Source organism: Entelurus aequoreus, linkage group LG08 (assembly GCF_033978785.1).
Source record: "Entelurus aequoreus isolate RoL-2023_Sb linkage group LG08, RoL_Eaeq_v1.1, whole genome shotgun sequence".
In the NCBI taxonomy this organism is placed as follows: domain Eukaryota; kingdom Metazoa; phylum Chordata; class Actinopteri; order Syngnathiformes; family Syngnathidae; genus Entelurus; species Entelurus aequoreus.
In genome coordinates, this window is record NC_084738.1 from 28,315,791 (window position 1) to 28,336,320 (window position 20,530).

At 37.2% G+C, this 20,530-nt stretch overlaps 2 protein-coding genes across 3 annotated transcripts in view; one reads left to right on the forward strand and one right to left on the reverse strand.

Annotated features, from left to right (window-relative positions):
- tefa (TEF transcription factor, PAR bZIP family member a) overlaps window positions 1-10,617 on the forward strand; it is a 17,106-nt gene extending 6,489 nt beyond the window's left edge. For both annotated transcript variants that reach the window (XM_062056177.1, XM_062056176.1), the window contains exons 3-4: window positions 1,362-1,582; window positions 9,064-10,617. In XM_062056177.1, coding sequence (XP_061912161.1) covers window positions 1,362-1,582; window positions 9,064-9,279 — 437 coding nt within the window. In that variant the 3' untranslated portion in view covers window positions 9,280-10,617. The remainder of the gene's footprint in view (window positions 1-1,361; window positions 1,583-9,063) is intronic.
- A 3,154-nt stretch (window positions 10,618-13,771) lies between these two features.
- On the reverse strand, window positions 13,772-20,341 carry phf5a (PHD finger protein 5A). The gene is made up of 4 exons (XM_062056179.1): window positions 20,196-20,341; window positions 19,889-19,912; window positions 14,061-14,227; window positions 13,772-13,987 (listed from the first exon to the last, which is right to left on the reverse strand). Exons 1-4 carry the CDS (start codon window positions 20,245-20,247, stop codon window positions 13,898-13,900), a joined length of 333 nt encoding a protein of 110 aa, XP_061912163.1. The 5' UTR covers window positions 20,248-20,341; the 3' UTR covers window positions 13,772-13,897.
- Window positions 20,342-20,530: the final 189 nt, after the last annotated feature.

Below are 20,530 nucleotides of genomic sequence, written 5' to 3' on the forward strand. Positions count from 1 at the left end.
TCACTATCGGACGATTTTTGTAAAAAAGTATGTGATCGCCATTGTTGATTATTGCATTTTATTGCAGATGACAAACGCCTATCCGCTATGGGTCTAGCTGACACTGTACATATTTTTAGTCCGCCGGCTAAAAAGCAGCTAGCATCTCTGTTTCTCTGTACACACTGTGGAGTCGCTTCTGTAAGCTAATAATAATCACTTCCATTACGGCACATAAACCGAAATTCTTTGTATCTTAAATATCATGTATCGTTATCACTTATGGACGCCGCTGAACATATAAACAAAGAGGATGAAAATACGGACCGAGTTTAAATATTGTGATGATATGGTTAGACTGTCTGTCAATAGCACTCACCATAAATACATTGAAAAATGGACAGTTAAGACATGTGATGGTATCGGTATTTGCATGGGTTGATCTCGCTCATGGATGATTGTATCAGAATCGTCTGGTTTAAATCAGAAATGAAAAAACTTACAATTTGAGGTTGTTTTCTTGAAAGTATTCAAAATGAAGTTACTGTCAAACTAAGTACACAAATGAAAGTACATTCATTTACACATCAAATGTATATACGTGTAGGAATCAACAATACAGTTTGGTATAAAGTGAAAAAAATCAATACAACCATACAGCATAAAGGCTGGCTCTTGAGCCGTTAGCTTAATGCTAACAAAGAGTAGACTAGCCCAGGGGTCTGGAACCTGTGGCTATGGAGCCACATGTGGCTCTTCTGTTTCCTTGTTGTGGTTCCCTCAGATTTTTTTAACCTCGGAGTGAAAAAAGTCGGCATCTTTAAAAGAGTTCTACAATTTCCGACTGTCTGTGAGGCTGTGAACACTTGCAGGCTGAGTCTTGAGGTGCAAGGAAGGCAGGTAAAAGAAACTGGAAGCCTCTGTGTTCAGTTCAGCTCATATAATATAATACTTGCCAAAAAAGAAAATACAAAGTAGTTTAATTTCAAATGGACAGATTGGTTTTCCTGTAAACTAAAAGGTGAAAACTTAAAAGTTTATAAGCTGTGTTACATTTTGCGGCTCTATATTACTTTTCATTAGTGGAAGAGGCGGTAAAATGTCTCTTTTGATAGTAAAGGTTGCAGACCGCTGAACTAGCCCATTGACAGGCCAACGAAAATAAGCATTACAACTTGAACAAATGTTTAACGAATGAGATTTTAATTGACCAAAATTTATATAAAACAGCAAATGCATTTGTATTTTTAGGGGTGTAGTCCTCGGGTTTGCAATGGTTTAAAACTGTACTGCTGCAATTCACCCACAATAAATAAAAATACATTCATAAGTTTGGCCAATGGGATGGTTTACCAGGTTATGCATTCTTTTCTCCTTTTCAGAAGAAAAAACAGAAGCAGAGTGCACGTCCCCAGAGCCTGTCAATCCTGACGAAATCGAAGTCGAAATCAACTACGAGCCAGACCCCACAGACCTGGTCTTGTCTAGTGTACCGGGGGGCGAACTCTTCAACCCCCGCAAACACAAGTTCAGCGAAGAAGAGCTCAAGCCTCAGCCCATGATTAAGAAAGCTAAAAAGGTGTACGTCCCTGAAGAACAGAAGGTATGTCATAAAAACTATAACATGCTTATAACTAGAGGTGAGGAAAATAATTGATTTTTAGATGCATCACAATTTGGACATGGAGGAAAATAGAATCAATTAGTAAATGTCAGTAATCAATAATCGATGTATTTATTGAAAATAAAGTAATGAAGACAGTTGTAAAATTTGGCTGACTGCAGCAAGCCACTTCACTGAAAGATCCAACCACCTCCTTTACTATCAGGCGCTTATGGTACAGTTTTGCACACTTTTTCATGAATTTAATAAATGTGGGAATTAACTGAACTGTTTCTTATTCCAATTGAATTGTTTCTTAAAGTTTCAAGTGATAAACACTTATTTAGTGAAACAAAAACATTTAAAGCTGCATCAATATACATAAATAAGGATTCCCACCTCTACTTATACCGCAATCTCTATTTTGATGATTCACTCCTAATAATACTTCCCCTGAGTCTGTTTTAATGGCTGACCGTAGCGGTTTATTTTTATACATTAATTCACATAACATTTAATCTCTACTAGCATATTTGGCCGAATTGACTACAACCGGCAGAAGTGCTGTTGATTCCGTATCATCTCGTTTGCAATATAAATGCTATTGCACAACTCCTGATAAATATAAAAAGTATATGAACACCAGATGCTAATCAATGCTTTTCAATGATCATCACAATAAACAATCACTAATAGTTCATACCTTGCAGTTTGGTCCCTGTGCTAAAAGACGCGGCTTGTGGCCACAGTAACTATGTTTGTGTACATCCATTCACAATGCGGAGTAGCCCTTCTAAGTTAATGCCACCTGCATTACAGCAAATAAACTAAATGATAAATGGGTTATACTTGTATAGCGCTTTTCTACCTTCAAGGTACTCAAAGCGCTTTGACAGTATTTCCACATTCACCCATTCACACACACATTCACACACTGATGGCGGGAGCTGCCATGCAAGGCGCTAACCAGCAGCCATCAGGAGCAAGGGTGAAGTGTCTTGCCCAAGGACACAACGGACGTGACTAGGATGGTAGAAGGTGGGGATTGAACCCCAGTAACCAGCAACCCTCCGATTGCTGGCACGGCCACTCTACCAACTTCGCCATGCCGTCCCATTTCTTACAAGTATTATTATCACTGGGGGACTTGAGAAAGAGGCTAAAAATGCGACACATCAAGCAAGATGACCGCAGGCGACAAGAAAACATGCTAACCCGTAAGCTAGCTTGAAACAAATAATAAGCTTCGTTTACTTTAGCAGACGTGTCGATGGACCCAGAAGGGCTTCTGAAGAGAAAAAAAACAAATGATTTCAATGAGTAATATATGATAGTTTTTGCTTTCGTTAAGTTATTGTGTGCTTAAACTATTGTATGTAATAAAAGAGAATAGTGAAATAGTTAAATATGTAGTTGATATTGTTTTACTGCTTCCTGTGTTTTTCTGCGAATTATGATTGTGATAAAAAAAATTGAAAAGCAAAATCCTTCAGTGATCTTAAATGTTTTAAGGGGTTGGGGTTAGGGTTAGGGTTAGAGTTTATGGTTTTAATGTTAGAGTTTTAATGGTTCCTTCTTTTAGGTCATATACCGGTAGTCAATAGTTCTCACCTTAAACAAGTTTACAGTTAAAGTAGGTGATTGGTATCGGCTTATCTCATTTTATGGATGGTTGCATTAGAATTGGCAGCATAAAACCCTGATTGGAACACCCCTTCATTCTACTGTAGAAAACAAGCTTTTTGACGAGAAAAAAGGTCATAGTCATACATATTTATACATATATATACATATACAGTATAGATATATACACACACCCACACACACCAGAAGAGCTTTGCATGAGTCCGCCATTGTAGTCGGACAAAGTCAATAAGTTTCTTTTTTTTTCCCTATCCTGCTGTTTTGGGGTAGACTGGCTTGTACATGCACATGCATCCTCAGCTGTTGACATTTATAATACTGTACAAAGTAGCATATACCTCTAACTTAGTAGAGTCTAAATGGGAGCTCTAAAAACTATATAATATGGATGACGGGGAGAAGACGCAGTCGAAGAGGAGGTACGTGAATAAGAAACAAAACGATGCATCATAAAGAGACGGTCAGAAAGCTTTTTGATGATGGTCTGTTAAACATAATCTATGCAAAATGTTGGCCAAAAAACACCATAACATGTTATGTAGACCACAAGGAAATGTTTAAAATGTAGAAAAAAGTCAGAATATGACCCCTTTAAAAAGGAATCAAGAGCAATTACAGAAAAAGTAAAGCCGATCTGTTAGTAATTTACTTTTATATCCTCAATCAAACAACATGCATTTGAAGTTTCTAGTTTGTGGGAATTAATTTGTAAAATGTGTTCTTAGGCCTGGACCAATAGCACATTTTGCTCAACGATATATTGGACCACAAATTATTGCCGATAAACAATATTATTGCCATTATTTTCTTTTAGACCAAATTAACCACTGATGTGATGATAATACATAATAATAATGCATGTGTATCCTTTTGAATGCAATAAACTTGTGTTTCTCGTATATTTCAACATTGTAATTGAAATGTAAACGTTTAAACTTTCAAGTTAAGTAAAACAAACCATAACAATAAACTATACTAGGTCTGCAAAATGTAGCACTTGAATAAAAATCTAAAGCAAAATCAATAACATATATTAAGGAGTGGATTGGGGGTTCCTCAAATATACACAACCCAAAAAAATGGCTAAATAAAGTATTGACAAACAAAGTTGCACTTCAATATTGAACATGTAGCAGAGGTAGAGTTGTACACTATTTAACTGACAATTAAGTTTGGAACTTTGTAAACAAAAGTGCAGAGTAACAATATAAACACTACGGTATAAGCAGATGTATTAACAAGTCATATGCAAAAAAAACTTAAGTCTGGTAAATTCAGAGTGAGGAAACACCATAATGACATGACAACATGACAAACGTCTGTCAAACGTTTGCAGCAGTTTTAGAATTGCAAGTTTTTCAACAGTATAAATTGGCAGTATGCCTTTGGCGATGTATTTAACCACACTTTCTGTGAGTGGACACCATTTTACTCTGTTTTGTTTACGCTCTCCTTGTTCACCAAATGCGGAGTGACTGTGGACTGTGTTTAAAGTGAGAATGCAGGTTTAATTTATTCGCGCACATTCGGAAAACTGGCTCCTCATTGTTAATAGGCTAATCTTGTTCCAAAGGTTTAAACTGAAATATTCCCACTTCTGCGGTGGCATTTGGTTTTGTGATCATTTTGTCCGTGTACGCTACTAAACGTGTTGGTCGCGGGCTAACTTGTTGCACTGTGTGATGCTACCAAACAGCAGCTCCCGCCTTGCCGCATAGAGTCCAAGACACTTTAATCAATAGATAGATTAATCGATTCAAAAAATTATTGTTTAAAAATGTATCAAAATTGATTGTAATATAAAAAAAAAGGGAATTAGTCAAATGCCAGCTTCCTATTTGGAGAATCGTCACAGCTGAGCTGTTAAAACAGTCATTCAGAAAAGAAAAGACGAAGGGAATAGTATTGATTCTGTTTTAGAGCTATTTAAGAGACAATTTGTCACAATGAGAATGTGAGTGTGCAGCGAAAGTAGCCTTTCAACACACACAGCTGCTGTTTGGTCGTTTCACAGTGACTCTGCATTCTGGGACTTTTTGTTTACACCAGCCACCACTAATATGGAAAAATGTGGTATGAGTGGAAAAATGTGTGCATGAATCAGACCAAGAGGGAAAACAAAACTTTTTTTTTTTTTTAAGAAATGAAGAGTTTCTCAAGAGCTTAGTCACATGTACATATGATTCCTTCCTTTTATTTACTACTCAAAACTAAAATGGGAATGTTAGACTTTTTAAGACTTTGAATAACATTTGGAATAAATGCTCAGTAAGCCATGAGAGTTCAGTGCAAAAACTGAAGCTTGAATATATAAAATCAAGGGGGAAATATATTTTTCGTACTAGTTTTTTTTTAATCAGTATTGTCAGCACCCAATACGGCACATTTCTTCCTCGGCGAGCCATGTTGATTGGCATATGAGCACTGAGCAACAATGCCAGTGTTTTCCACATACTTTATTTACTGTACATATTTATTTTTGGTGGCTTGCCACAAATGCAGATTTGGTGCTTCCGGTTTGCCCCTGTTCATCAAAAAATTGTAATTGAACTGTTGACGGTATGCATCGTAACTTTGCTTTTAAACACGCCTGTTTTGCCAGATAATAAGACCCCTAAGGGTCTGTGTTGACAATTAGTAAGGTAGCCAAGTAAGAAAGGATGTGGGAGAGGAGCGTGTCTTGCGTCGTGCATTTATTGGGTGCTCAAATACTAGCAGTGGGGATGGGCGATATTGCTTAAAATCTATATTGCAATATATATTGCATCCTCCTGCAACAATGTAGGCCTGGCTGATGTGGCCTAAACATATAATCTGTAGTATTATACATTGCATGCAAATAAATAATCAAGTAAAACATTGAGAAGACTATAGTTTCAGTAAGTGGATAAACGCAACCTTGTTCATTCACACATCTTGGTGGTGTGCAGAGCGACTGCTTTAGTGATCGTTTTTTACTGTGCTTCTTTATCATCATACATAGTACCTTGTGTAAATGATTCTACCACAGTAAACTGCTTTTTAGACGGAGTTTGTTTGTTTTTGCGGCCTTGTTCGCCTCATTAGTTGCATTTCTCGCACTCGACTGGAAGTTTCGGTTTCAGATGCTGGAATATGTTTGTGGGACTGTTGACTTTTTGAAATAAAGTTTTCAGCATGCTGTCACTTGTTCGACGCAAACTACTGACAACACTTTTCTTTTCTTCGGAACAATCTCGTTCTGGTTAGCGATGTTTTATAGTCTTTTTTTGCTTGGTGTTTGAATCTCCGCTAAGGAGGTAAAGAGGAGGGCGGAAGCTACAGAAGCTCCAGGGGGGAAAAAGTATGCTGGAGCAAGAGGAGGAAAAAGATGTATAATCAATGTATCCCCAAGGCCTATTACAATATATTATTTGGCATATAAATTAAAATAAAAAAAATATTCAACATGTTACAAGGGGCAACTCATTTGGCTGCTGAAGCATGCAGTTACATATTGTGTCAATTCCAGTTGTATTATTTTCTCAAAACTATTATTAATCTACTTGATAATTTACTGTTAATATTTGATTACTTTTTGCTGTAACCTGTTTCTATCTAAACTTCTGTTAAAAGGTAATAAACACTAATTATTCTGTTGTTTGGATACTTTACATTAGTTTTGGGCAATAGTTCAAATGTGGGTATCGATCCAATACCAAGTAGTTGCAGAAAAGCACTGAAGCAGTATTAGTCATACCGTTGCTGATACTTAAAATTTTCAGGGTCATTAAATTATTAAATTTTTGATCGCAACTGTGGTCTGACAATATAAATTATTATTGTAATTATTTCCTCATTGCCTTTTATTACATACAAATTGTATTACAAAGTTAATAGCGCAAAATAACTATAAGCAAAAGCAAAAGCTATTAATGGCTTTTACTTACTGAGTTTGTAAACGATATCAAAAAAGACAAAAGATCTAACTGTGTAGTATTTGTAATATACTAATACTGTATTTGTTATCGTTGCGGCTTTTTTTATGGAACCATGGCACATTGTAAAAATTAAATAAACCAAAAAAATGAAAAAAAGAGGAAAAAAGGCATACACAAGTTGAAATGTTGATTACAATCATAAATATTGTCCTTTAAATATGTTTTATCCTTTTTATAAGCCTATTTCACTACATGTTACGTGACGTCATGCCACTATCATATTGAGAGATACTTAAGAACAATATTCTGGATTTTGTATCAACTTGAAGTTTCCAAGTTTATTTTGAGTGTACAATTGTTAGACAATTTGTCACAATGTGAGTTTGCAGCGGAGGCAGCTTTTAAATACACACAGCTGCTGTTTTGTCGTCTCACAGTGACTCGGCACTCTGTGGCTTTTTGTTTACACCAGCCACCACTAATATGGACCACTAATATGGACCAATGTGATTAGACAGGAGAAATATTTTGTGCAATAATCAGACCAAGACAAAAAACATAACAGTTTTTTCTCAAAAGGAAACCGTTCCTCAAGATCTTAATCACTTTTGTGTAAATATAATTCCTTCCTTTTAGTTACAACTCAAAACAAGAATTCATTTGGAATAACTGCTTAGTAAACCATGACATTTTACTGCAAAAAATTAAAAATGTAAAATAAAGGGGGAAATATATTTTTCTTACTAGGCACTTACTATGTTAGACCAGTTGGCCTTTTTTGAATTTATGATGTACTATCTGAGATACACTTCTTAAAAGTCATACGTTCTTGTTATGTTGGCACATTATTTTGCTTATCTTCAGTAAAATATGTCAGATTTTCAGTACATATCAAGATAAGCATACTGGTCTAACATAGTAAGAGAAAATACAGTGCATCTGGAAGTTATTCTGCAGTGCTTCACTTTTTCCACGTTTTGTTAGTGCCAGCCTAATTCTTCAAATGGAATACAATAATTTTTTCCCCTCAAAATTCTACACAAAATACCCCCAAACGACAACATGAACAACATTGTTGAAATGTATTAATAAAACAAAACTAAGAAATTAGTTAGTTTTTTTTCAAATCAATTGTTAGTTGAAAATACATACTTATTAATGGGGATATGCCGATTTATTGGCCACCGATCAGTATTGGATGATTTTCGTGAAAAAGTATTTAATTCCCGTTGTTGATTAATGCCTTTTAATGCCAGTCACAAACGCCGATCCCCAATGGTTCCTCCATTGCGGCAAATAAATTACGTATGACCGATGCTAGAGTAATTAAGTCGATATTTTTATTGTCGCAAAATCTTCTTTTTGTTGTTGTTTTTGTTAACAAACTTTGGTTATAATTCCGTGGACACAGGAGGACTTTGAGGGCAAAAACCTAAGGATTTAAATGAGTAGTAGATAGTACATTTTGATTAGGTTTAGTTATTGTGTACTTTTGACTTTGTTTTGCTTAAACAGTTGTATGTAATAAAAGAAAATAAGGAACTAGTTTAAATATTGCAATAGCACTCATCATAAATAAACGATTTACAGTTAATAGTGATCGGTATCGGCTGAAATCACTCACGGATGATGAGAATCGGCGGCATAAAACCCTGATTGGAACAGCATTACTTAAAACGTCATCTTTTGTCGTGTAGCCACATAAATACCTACTCAAACAATGACATTTGCCATTAATTCTTATCAATTTAATTTCCTTTTACGTGACCAATTATTTTTTACCAAAAAATGGTATGCAATCAAATTCCATTCCTGTAGTGTCAACCAACTAATGGACAGAAGTGTGTCACTGTGTGTTCCGAAAGTAGTAAGTTTGGAAATGCTGAAACAGCAAAACCAGGTTACCATGGCAAACACCTGTTTGTTCCTATCTTGCAGGACGAAAAGTACTGGCACAGACGAAGCAAGAACAACGTGGCAGCCAAGCGCTCACGCGACGCCCGCAGACTAAAAGAGAACCAGATCACGGTGCGAGCGGCGTTCCTGGAGCGGGAGAACTCGGTTTTGAGGACGGAGGTGGCGGACCTGCGCAAGGAGTGCAGCTCCTACAAGGACATCGTGGGTCACTATGAAGCCAAATTTGGAAAACTGTAAGGGACACAATATGTGTATGAAATATTGTAAGATGTACTGACCCAACACAATACACTCTGTGGGCTGACAAACAGGGAGGGAGGGAGGGAGGGAGGAGTCATTTCCTGCTTGTTGCTGGTGAAATGTCCTTCAACACAAATATGTCACTCATCCTTCTTCTCTTCTCTTTCAAGTGCGGTGTCAGAAGACCACATTTGATTTATTTTTCTAACACGTGAATAAACAAATGACACACACAGAACATTTTAATAGACCGGGTGTAGAAGGGAAGGAGCCACAGCAGCAGCGTGTGCGCAATGCAAAGCAATACAAGCTATTACAATGTAGCTGTACTTTTTTAATCATCCATGTAAGTGAATAAGATGATAGTCAAGTACATAAAATAGAATTTAATTGTCATTGCACTTTAAAAAGTACAACAAAAATAGTTTTCTGTACATTGCCCCGATGTTGTGTATTTTCATTTAGGTGACAATTATGGGTTTTGTTATACAATATATCTTTAAGGGAGCGATTACAATATATTAAAGATAGTATAGTTGGTTCATCTTCACATGTCTTTTTAAAGAAGTGTCTTTTTTCATTGATAGTAAATGACCGGGACATGTCTTCAGGGGATTAGTGATATTCTGTGATTCCTGTTTCAGTTTGTGTGTCTGCCGCTCTTGTCTCTGCACAGCAGATCCTACTTGAAATTGTCTCATAAGTTGAAAAAAGTCCTGTCAATTGTAAACAATCGTATGATTTCACAATCCCCGTCCACTTGACATTACAAAGACAAAAACCAGAGAATGCATCTTTTGCATGGCTGTAAAAGTGTTTAAATCATTTGGCTTAAAGACAGGCATTGGTGTCTTTACAGAAGGCACAATTAAACAGTTATATTTGATTCCTAGTTTTTTTGGATCCGTTAGGATTTTTTTTGTCTTGTCTAAATCATTTCATAGCCACACAATAAAGTAAATATTTTATTAAGTGTCTCTATTCCCCACTGCTGTGCTTCCATCCATTGTTTTAATTAAACTATTCTTTTTGAGTCTTTGATTCATCTTCTAACAGCTGGGACTCTATACATCTCATAAATACCTACAGCCTTATTTGTTTCCATTCAAATGCAGTAACATTGATTGGTGTAACGTTGATATCATATCAATATTGGGCTTCCTGACTTGTTCAAGTTGTTCCAATGCAATCCAAATTGTGTAGCAGGACACCTTTTGAGGGGGTTCTGTCATACTTCTGTCTTTGTGAAGTAGTATTTTGAATTTATGAGTGTGGTTACCTTCATGTACATATATTGTGTATAAATAAAGCCTTGTTGACAAAATCTTACTGTTTATTCCATAATATTTTACTTCAGAACTCGCAAATTAAAAACTTTAGCTATAATGGGGTCGTTTATTTAAACTAAAAGTAAACACCTTGCAGTTAACTTAGGGTTGCAATTTATTGGAAGGTCACACAACACACTACAACCTAACATGGTCTGGGACTGCAAAGGCTGACTTTTTTTGTCCTTTCAATAAATGCTTGCTGTATTTTTGGCCATAATTTTTTTTACTCCGTTATACATGATTTTGACAAAAAGCGTTTTTTCATTTACAAAACCCAAAACCAGTGAAGTTGGCACATTGTGTAAATCGTAAATAAAAACAGAATACAATTATTTTCAAACCCTTTTCAACTTATATTCAATTGAATTGACTGCAAAGACAAGATATTTAATTTATTTTAGGCTTCATAATGCTCCACACATTTTCAATGGGAGACAGGTCTGGACTACAGGCCGGCATGTCTACTACCCGCACTCTTTTACTGCACGCTGTTGAAACATGTGCAGAATGTGGCTTGGCATTGTCTTGCTGAAATAAGCAGGGGCGTCCATTATAACGTTCAGCATTAATGGCGCCTTCACAGATGTGTAAGTTACCCATCCCTTGGGCACTAATACACCCCCATACCATCACAGATGCTGGCTTTTCAACTTTGCGCCTATAACAATCCAGATGGTTCTTTTCCTCTTTGTTCCGAAGGACACGACGTCCACAGTTTAACAAAAACAATTTGAAATGTGGACTCGTCAGACCACAGAACTCTTTTACACTTTGTATCAGTCCATCTTAGATGAGCTCGGGCCCAGCGAAGCCGGCGGCCTTTCTGGGTGTTGTTGATAAATGGCTTTTGCTTTGCATAGTAGAGTTTTAACTTGCACTTACACATATAGTGACGAACTGTAGTTACTGACAGTGGTTTTCTGAAGTGTTCCTGAGACCATGTGGTGATATCCTTTACACACTGATGTCACTTTTTGATGCAGTACCACCTGAGGGATCGAAGGTCATGGGCATTCAATGTTTATTTCGCTTACGTGCAGTGATTTATTCAGATTCTTTGAACCTTTTGATGATATTATAGACTAGATGGTGAAATCCCTAAATTCCTTGCAATAGCTTGTTGAGAAATGTTGTTCTTAAACTGTTGGACAAAATTTGCTCAAGCATTTGTTCACAAAGTGGTGACCCTCGCCCCATCTTTGTTTGTGAATGACCGAGTATTTAATGGAAGCTGATTTTATACCCAATCATGGCTCCCACCTGTTCCCAATTAGCCTGTTCACCAGTGGGATGTTCCAAAATAAGTGTTTGATTAGCATTCCGCACATACTTGCCAACCTTGAGACCTCCGACCACCTCTGTAACTTCCTCGTTCTTCTGCTTCGTCTCCTTGTTGTGTGCGCAGTTGTGCACTCTACTCTCTAAAAGCCGTAGATGTTATGACGTCATTGGGCAGGCAAGCTGTTTATATTGTGGGAAAGCAGACGTGAGAACAGGCTGTCCCCAGTCAGGTCCGCATTGAGCTGGAGGGGGCGTGGCCTCCAGCTCTGGCTGAATACCGGGAGTTTGTTGGGAGAAAATTTCTGCCGGGAGGTTATCGGGAGAGGCGCTGAATACCGGGAGTCTCCCGGTAAAACCAGGAGGGTTGGCAAGTATGATTCCGCATCTTTGTAAGTCTTTTTTGCCACTTGTGCCAGCTTTTTTGAAACATGTTGCAGGCATCAAAATCCAAATGAGCTAATATTTGCAAAAAATAAAGTTTTCCAGTTTGGAATGTTAAGTATCTTGTCTTTGGAGTGTATTCAATTGAATATAAGTTGAAAAGGATTTGCAAATCATTGTATTCTTTTTTTATTTACAAATTACACAACGTGCAAAGTTCACTGGTCTTGGGTTTTGTATATTTCAATGTCCCAATTATTTCACATGTGTATGCTATACTGGCAGTTATTCCACAAATACACCAAAGCCAAACAGGACATATAGTAAGTCCTTACATTTTTCAAAGTCCAAAAAACCCATTTTGGATTCATATTTGTTTTACTAAGTTTGCTCAAATCTCCCAATCAACTTCAGCACTAAACAAAAATACCAAACATGCAATGTTTATTTCATTCTAATCATTTGAAGTGGAGATGTGCCCATGGATTGGCCACCGATCAGTATTAGAAGTTCTTCGTGAAAAAGTACGATAGCTGACATTGTTAGTCCCCCGGCCACTCCTGTATGTTAATAATCACTCCATTACGACAATAAAAATGCCTTTCGTTGTATATTAAGTATAAGGATGAGGCTGACCATATTACACACAGGAAGTAGTTCAAATATTAAAGTGAAATTACTGCCAAAATTCCACAAACACAAAAAAGTAATTTTCTTCAATTAAAAAAAAAAGTGCAAGTAAAAAATGTTTTTGCTAATAAAAAAAAGAATCTAAATTATAGAAACTATTTCAATTTTTTAAAAAATATTTAAGTATAAAAACAATTTTCGTTGAGTTAAAACTTTTGGCAGTAATATTCCACCATGCGCGATTCACGCATTTTCATTTAGTGGTGCTGCTGAGTCAATTTAAGACCTTTAGAGCTGCTGTTATTTGTGCTTGGTGCCCTCCGTCAAAAATAAAGAAGCAGGATGGGGAGTAAAATGGCGGACAAAAGAGGGGAAATTTACAGATTATTTTACAGGTTGAGCTTGTTTTCCTTCTCTTCTGTCCGCCATGTTACTTTTCACCCTAACTCAGCAGCACCACCTGTCGCGGAGTGGGACTTAAGGGGGCTCTGAGTGCCAAGTGCGTGGGTCGCGCAGAGTGAATATTACTACCAAAAGTTTTAACTTAAGGACAATTGTTTTTATACTTGCGAATCGTTTTTAATTCAAGAAAATCGTTTTTTATATGCAGAAAAATGTTTTTATATTTGCAAATTCTGAGTCTTTTGGTCAAATGTTTTTAAAGTAGGCTAATTTTGCATAACATGAGTTATTTTTCTAATTCAAACCTAGGATATTTAATCAAAATTAAAAAAACATATTTTTGTTTAAGGCTGAAATTTGAGTAAAAAAGTAACAAAAAATATGAAACCAAAACGTTTTTACATATTTCAAAAATGTATGTCCTAAAATTCTAATCAAAACAACAACCACCACCCAGAAGCAAAGACAGGAATATAAAAGATGTTTTATTCAAATAACAAATCAATGTCACGAAAAATTTGACTTCGGAAGCTTGAAAGAAAACCTAGCAGGACAGAATGGCTAAAAAGTAAAAATCAGCCACAGTGTCTTCACCTCTTCTTGAAGCCATACTTCTTCCTTTCATAAAACAGATCTGTTTTAGAGCTGCCCAAATTCACAATTTTTGGACAGCCATCTCGCTGTAAAAGAAAAAAACCAAAAGTTTAAAAGCGAAATCCCGATGATCTTGACTTGACACGTGTGAGGACTCACATCTTTCTCCTGAATGGTACACTCTTTACAGTAGTATGCGTCGGACACTCCGGGCCCTCCACAGATGACGCAGCGACCCTGGTAGGAGCCATAGTTGCACTCGTCACAGATGCGTACCAGTGTGCACGGCCTCACGTAAGAATCACAGATGACACACTTTCCATCACCTACGAGACACAGCGAAAACACAAACCATTTGCTTAGTTGGACAATTACAGCGTTACTGAGTTTTCATTCAGTTCACTTAACAAATGTCAGCAATCTGTTTTATTTTTAAGTCAAACACATTTTAAACATGCAATATTGATCTTATCTTTAACAAAAGATGATTTTCTCTTATGTTGCTTTGATTTTTTCTGTGCCTGCATGTGTGTGGTAACCCTGGCAAGCCTTACCTTATAACGCTGCTGCAAAAGTACATTTATTTTGAAGATGAATAAAGTATATAATTATGTATGCAAGTATGTATGTAAGCATCACTCAGAGTGAAAAATATGGGCGTAGTTTTACTCTGATCTTAGTTTTTATACCACATAATACACTGAACAAAAATATAAAAGCACCACTTTTGTTTTTGCTACTTTTTTTCACAAGTTGAACTAAAAGATCTAAAACTTTTGCTATACACACAAAAGACCTATTCCTCTCAAATATTGTTCACAAATCTGTGTTAGTGAGCGTTTCTTCTTTGCCAAGATAATCCATCCCACCTCACAGGTGTGGCATATCAAAAGATGCTAAATAAACGGCATGGTTATTGCACAGGTGTGCCTTTGGCTGCCCACAATAGAAGGCCACCCTGAAATGATTATCACACAGCACAATGCCAAAAATGTCGCAAGTTTTAAGGGAGCGAGCAGTTGGCATGCGGACTGCAGGAGTGTCCTGGAGTGTTGCCCGTGAACTGAATGCGGGGCGGCATAGCTCGGTTGGTAGAGTGGCCGTACCAGCAACTTGAGGGTTCCAAGTTCGATTCCCGCTATCCTAGTCACTGCCGTTGTGTCCTTGGGCAAGACACTTTACCCACCTGCTCCCAGTGCCACACACACTGGTTTGAATGTAACTTAGATATTGGGTTTTACTATGTAAAGCGCTTTGAGTCACTAGAGAAAAGCGCTATATAAATATAATTCACTTCACTTCAACGTTCATTCCTTTACCATATGCATTTCAGAGAATTTGGCAGTACATCCAATCGGCCTCACAACCACAGACCATGTGTAATCACACCAGCCCAGGACCTCCACATCCAGCAGGCGCACCTCCATGATCATCTGAGACCAGCCATCCATACAGCAGCTGCAACAATTGGTTTGCATAACCAAAGCATTTCTGAACAAACGGTAAGAAACCATCCCAGGGAAGCTAATCTGCATGCTCTCGTCCTCATCAGGGTCTCAACCTGACTGCAGTTCGTTGTTGTAACCGACTTGAGTGGGCAAATGCTCACATTAGATGGCGTCTGGCACATTGGAGAGGTGTTCTCTTCACGGATGAATCCCAGTTTTCACTGTTCAGTGCAGATGGCAGACAGCGTGTGTTGCGTCATTTGGGAGAGCGGTTTGCTGATGTCACTTTTGTGACATCAGCATCAATAAAATGCACTTGCGTTCGTTGTCCATAACATATGCCTGCCCATACCATGGGCAGGCAGGCATATGTTATGGACAACGAACGCAAGTGCATTTTATTGATGCTGTGGCCCATTGTTGTGCCATTCACCTGAGACCATCACCCCATGTTTCAGTGAGCAAGGATCTATACACAATTCCTGAAGGCTGAAAACATCCCAGTTCTTGCATGGCCAGCATACTCAACGAACATGTCACCCATTGAGCATGTTTGGGATGCTGTGGATCGGCGTATACAGCGTGTTGCAGTTCCTGCCAATATCCAGCAACTTCGCACAGTCATTGTGGAGGAGTGGACCAACATTCCACAGGCCACAATCGACAACCTGATCAACTCTATGCAAAGATGTGTTGCATGCACTGCGTGAGGCAAATGGTGGTCACACCAGATACTGACTGCTTTTCTGACCCCCACCAGACCCTCAAAAAAGCATAACTTCACATTTCAGAGTGACCTTTTATTGTGGGCAGCCTAACATCTCTACAATAATTATGCCGTTTAATCAGCATCGTTTGATGTGCCACACCCGTGAGGTGGGATTAATTATCTTGGCCAAGAAGAAATGGTCACTAACACAGATTTAGACAGATTTGTGAAATATATTTGAGAGGAATAGGTATTTTGTGTATATAGTAAAAGTTTTAGATCTTTGAGTTGAAATAATGAAAAATGGGAGCAAAAACAAAAGTTTTCCATTTATATTTTTGTTTTATTTTTATCATCTTAAAAATATAGCCAGAGTTCACCCTATTCTCTTTTGGGGCAATACGTTCATGTTTTTAAGAGCAAGCTTAAGACTCACTTTTTTGATTTGGCTTTTACTGACTACTTATTAATTTTATTGAAGTCATTTCTACTTTACTTTTTATTCTTATTAGTTCTGCTAGATTTTATTTGGCTCCATTTATTTATATTTTCAATGTATGTATATATATTTTTTTTATCTTTGTATGTTTTACTTGTATTTTATCCTTTATTCTTATTCATGGTTCTTACTATATTACACGACCTGGTGGCCGTGGTCTGATGACCTCCTGGTGCAGCTGGCTCCTGTGATAGTGTTTCTTCATCTGGTCCTTCTGTACTCAGCCATGCATTAATTTGTTCATGTGTGTGTTCATGTGATTGAGGATGGTGGAGGTGGGTCATTGGGGCATTGTTTTAAGTCTGTACAGCACTTTGTGTCACATTTATTTTATGTATGAAAAGCGCTTTATATATAAAGTTTGATTTGATGTATGTATGTACTATAAGTAAGTAAATAAATATGTATGTACTGTATGTATGTATGTCTGCAAGTATGTATGTATGCAAGTACACTCAAAGTTCTTTATAACGTGGACGTTGGGGTCCATAAAATCCTGATCACGCGTTGTATGGAACTATTTTTTTTTCCATCATTTTTTAAAAATATTACAAAAATGAGATGATGCCGATTTATGTGGTGAAAACATTGAGGGTTTGCAGACTTACCATGGAATAGAGGTTTAAGTTTGTGAGTTCCTGTCTTGTTGACGGTGAACAATTGCGTGACTCAGTCTTTAAGTTGTTTATATCCTTCTCTGCATTGTGGTTCATTCTTGCTTAACCGTTGAAACTGCATAATCCTGTCTCGTCGCAGTCGTACTGATGCATTTTTTTTCGAAGGGCACATGCGTCGATGATTTTTTTTTGATTTTTTTATAAAACTTGGCTAAAAGAATTCAATGGATGTATAAGTACTTTTTTTATAGCACATATAACAAATGTGAGTGTTAATGTTGTCTGTCTATCTGTGTTGGCCCTGCGATGAGGTGGCGACTTGTCCATGGTGTACCCCGCCTTCCGCCCAAATGTAGCTGAGATAGGCTCCAGCACCCCCGCGACCCCGAACGGGACAAGCGGTAGAGAATGGATGGGTGGATTCAACAATAATGATGTGGTCATCGGTGATACAGTAATTTTGCTCACAATAAATGGAATATGAAATTTTAATATAGTTACATGCCTAATCACTATGTTCACTGCTTCCTGTACATATCCTACCAAGTCAGACCTACACTGTTTCAATGTCCATTTCTCTGATGATGCAATTTTTGATGACTGAAGTGCTGATATCAACCAAACCTAACCCTAGGGTGACCATTTACATTACACCAAAAAGGAGGACAATTTGCGGCATATCAATAAATTACTATGGTGTACATAGGACTCTGGTATACTCTTATTTATAGTACAATTTTGAGTGGTTTAAAGATGATGTTTGTGTGGCTGAATAGGAAAAAATATTAAAGTCAAGTGTTTGTTAACATTATTTGTATTTATTCAATACATTGTGGTGTTCAAAAAGTGACCACTGAGATGAATCTTTTCAAGTGCAGAGTGCCACAAAGCATAACATGTGTGGACTTAAATGTAAACAACAATTAACAGGTAACATATATAATTTTTAAAAAATGTGAGCGACATCAGACGTGCACACTGTGGCCACACCAGCGTCACACCTGTCCCAAACCTGACATCATAACAATTTAAATGTTTTATTAAAATAATTTTCTGATATAAGTGATTTTGCCCTCTTACAATGACAATAACAAAAAAACATGTTTTTCATGACCTATGTGCTAGTATTGTATGTCTGGCTGCGGGTCCTGCCTTTAAAAGAAATGTTACCCCTTTCACAGATTACATTTAGTTCCTGTAACTTTCTGTCTGTAAAATACATCTTTTTATTAGCATTTATGAAATCTAGTGACAATATTTCATGAATAATATCCTTAGATTAACATTCTTAATAAATGGCAGTAAAATAAGCACACATCTGATTGAGGAGTCAGTGTTACAGCCTGGCATTTACACATTGTGTGGCGTTGGGGTTGTCCGACTTTTTGTGTGGCCATAAACGCAGCACTGGCTAAGTGCCATGAGTGCGTGTGTTGGTGCAGGTGAGCGAGCGAGCGGCTTCTGTTGAAACGACGGATGACAACGTTGGTTTAAGCCTGGTTTGTATGGCAGAAAATTACCAGTTTTTATAGATAAAAGTTTTTTTTACTCATGTTTTTGGTGTGGTTACAAACAGTTTTGCTCAATAAAGTGATTGATGGAATTCCTGTCCGTAAAGTGTCTCGACAGACGATAATTGAACTGTGTTGACAAAGATTGTTTTATTCATTGGGGCCACTCTTGTTGTCACCTGTCACTCACAGAGTTGCATTGCAAAATCATACAGAATAAATTGTAATGTGTTTACTTTGTTTAAAGTTCAGATGGGATTTTTAATTTGCTGTGCGCAGATGACGCGTGAGCGGTGCGCCATTGCGCACCTTAGAGGGAACGTTGGACCCTTGTTTACCTTTTTAACCAATGATAAGCAGATTTGTATCCGACACCGCTCTTAGCCAATCATTTGATATGTTACTGCGTTTACGGTCTATGATTGGCTATTGCACTGCAGCCCAGCAAAGATGAAAAAACTCAGCTCTTCAAGCCGAGTGCCTCAAAAAGGAGGACAAATACGTGTCCGGCTTGATGCTGCGCCGGACGCCGGACAGGGCATTAAAAATCCGGACTGTCCGGCCTAAATCCGGACACCTGGTCACCCTACCTACCCCCCCCCCCCCCCCCACATCCCACCCCCGGATTGCAAATAATGTAAATAATTCAATGTATATACTCTGATGATTAACTTGTGTGATGACTGTATTATGCTGATAGTATATATTTGTACTATGAATTGATTTACATGGACCCCGACTTAAACAAGTTGAAAAACTTATTCGGGTGTTACCATTTAGTGGTCAATTGTACGGTATATGTACTGTCCTGTGCAATCTACTGATAAAAGTTTCAATCAATCAATCAAAATAATGCATATAAATATGTAAGTATCTAAAGCAATACATAACCTACATATCTACATCATAGTCTATTACAATGTAATATACTGTAATACATATTTTTCTTTTTGAAATGGTAAGGTGAATGGGTAGGGTTAAATAATATGTTTTTATTTGTATTAATTTTCGGACGTATCGATAAGTGTAAACATTTTATGTTCCTTTATTTAACTTGTAAAGCATGTCCGAAATAAATTTAAAAAAACAACACTACAATTACCAATATTTTCAGTTAGTAGTTTAAATTTTATATTATTGCTTTAAAACACACTTGGGCTTCCAGGTCTTACAAAGAATAGGAGGTACGTTTATTATACTCACATTTCTCGCAAAGTCTGCCGATGGCTGCAGAATTGAAACAGAACAACAAATTAAAACAAAGCACACCACACCACATTGGTATATTCTGCAATTCAATATTTACCAAAACAAACAATACAACCCCGTAAGAAAATATGCTATCATTACACGTTGTTAAACTAACTCCAATGCTAAGTTTCAATGAAGTCCATGCATTGGTGGCTAGCAATTTGATAGCATTAGCTTGTTTGAATAGGACGGGGATTGGCTAGTTAGAAAAAAACGATACTAAGTTACATTATGTATGAAACAATGGAATTAAACGTACCAACACCAGCTTGTTTTCGGCAGAAGATCAAATCTGGATGATGCTTTGCCATTGTTGGCTAACGTGCTGCGGACGTAGCGGAACGGCTTCAACTTTTAACTTTGACCTCTACAACCATGTTACGCGGATTGACATTACCGCCACCTAGTGGCTCAAACTGGAAGGTGGTTGCTTTATCCTCTCAGGTACATATAAAACAAACCGTAATTGTACATGTTTGACGCTTTATTTCAAATAAAAATGTTTTAGAATATTTTATTTATGTAATATTATTCTTAAAAGTAAGTCATTCATCCATTCTGGCAACAATCAACACACGTGCTTAATTTAGCAAA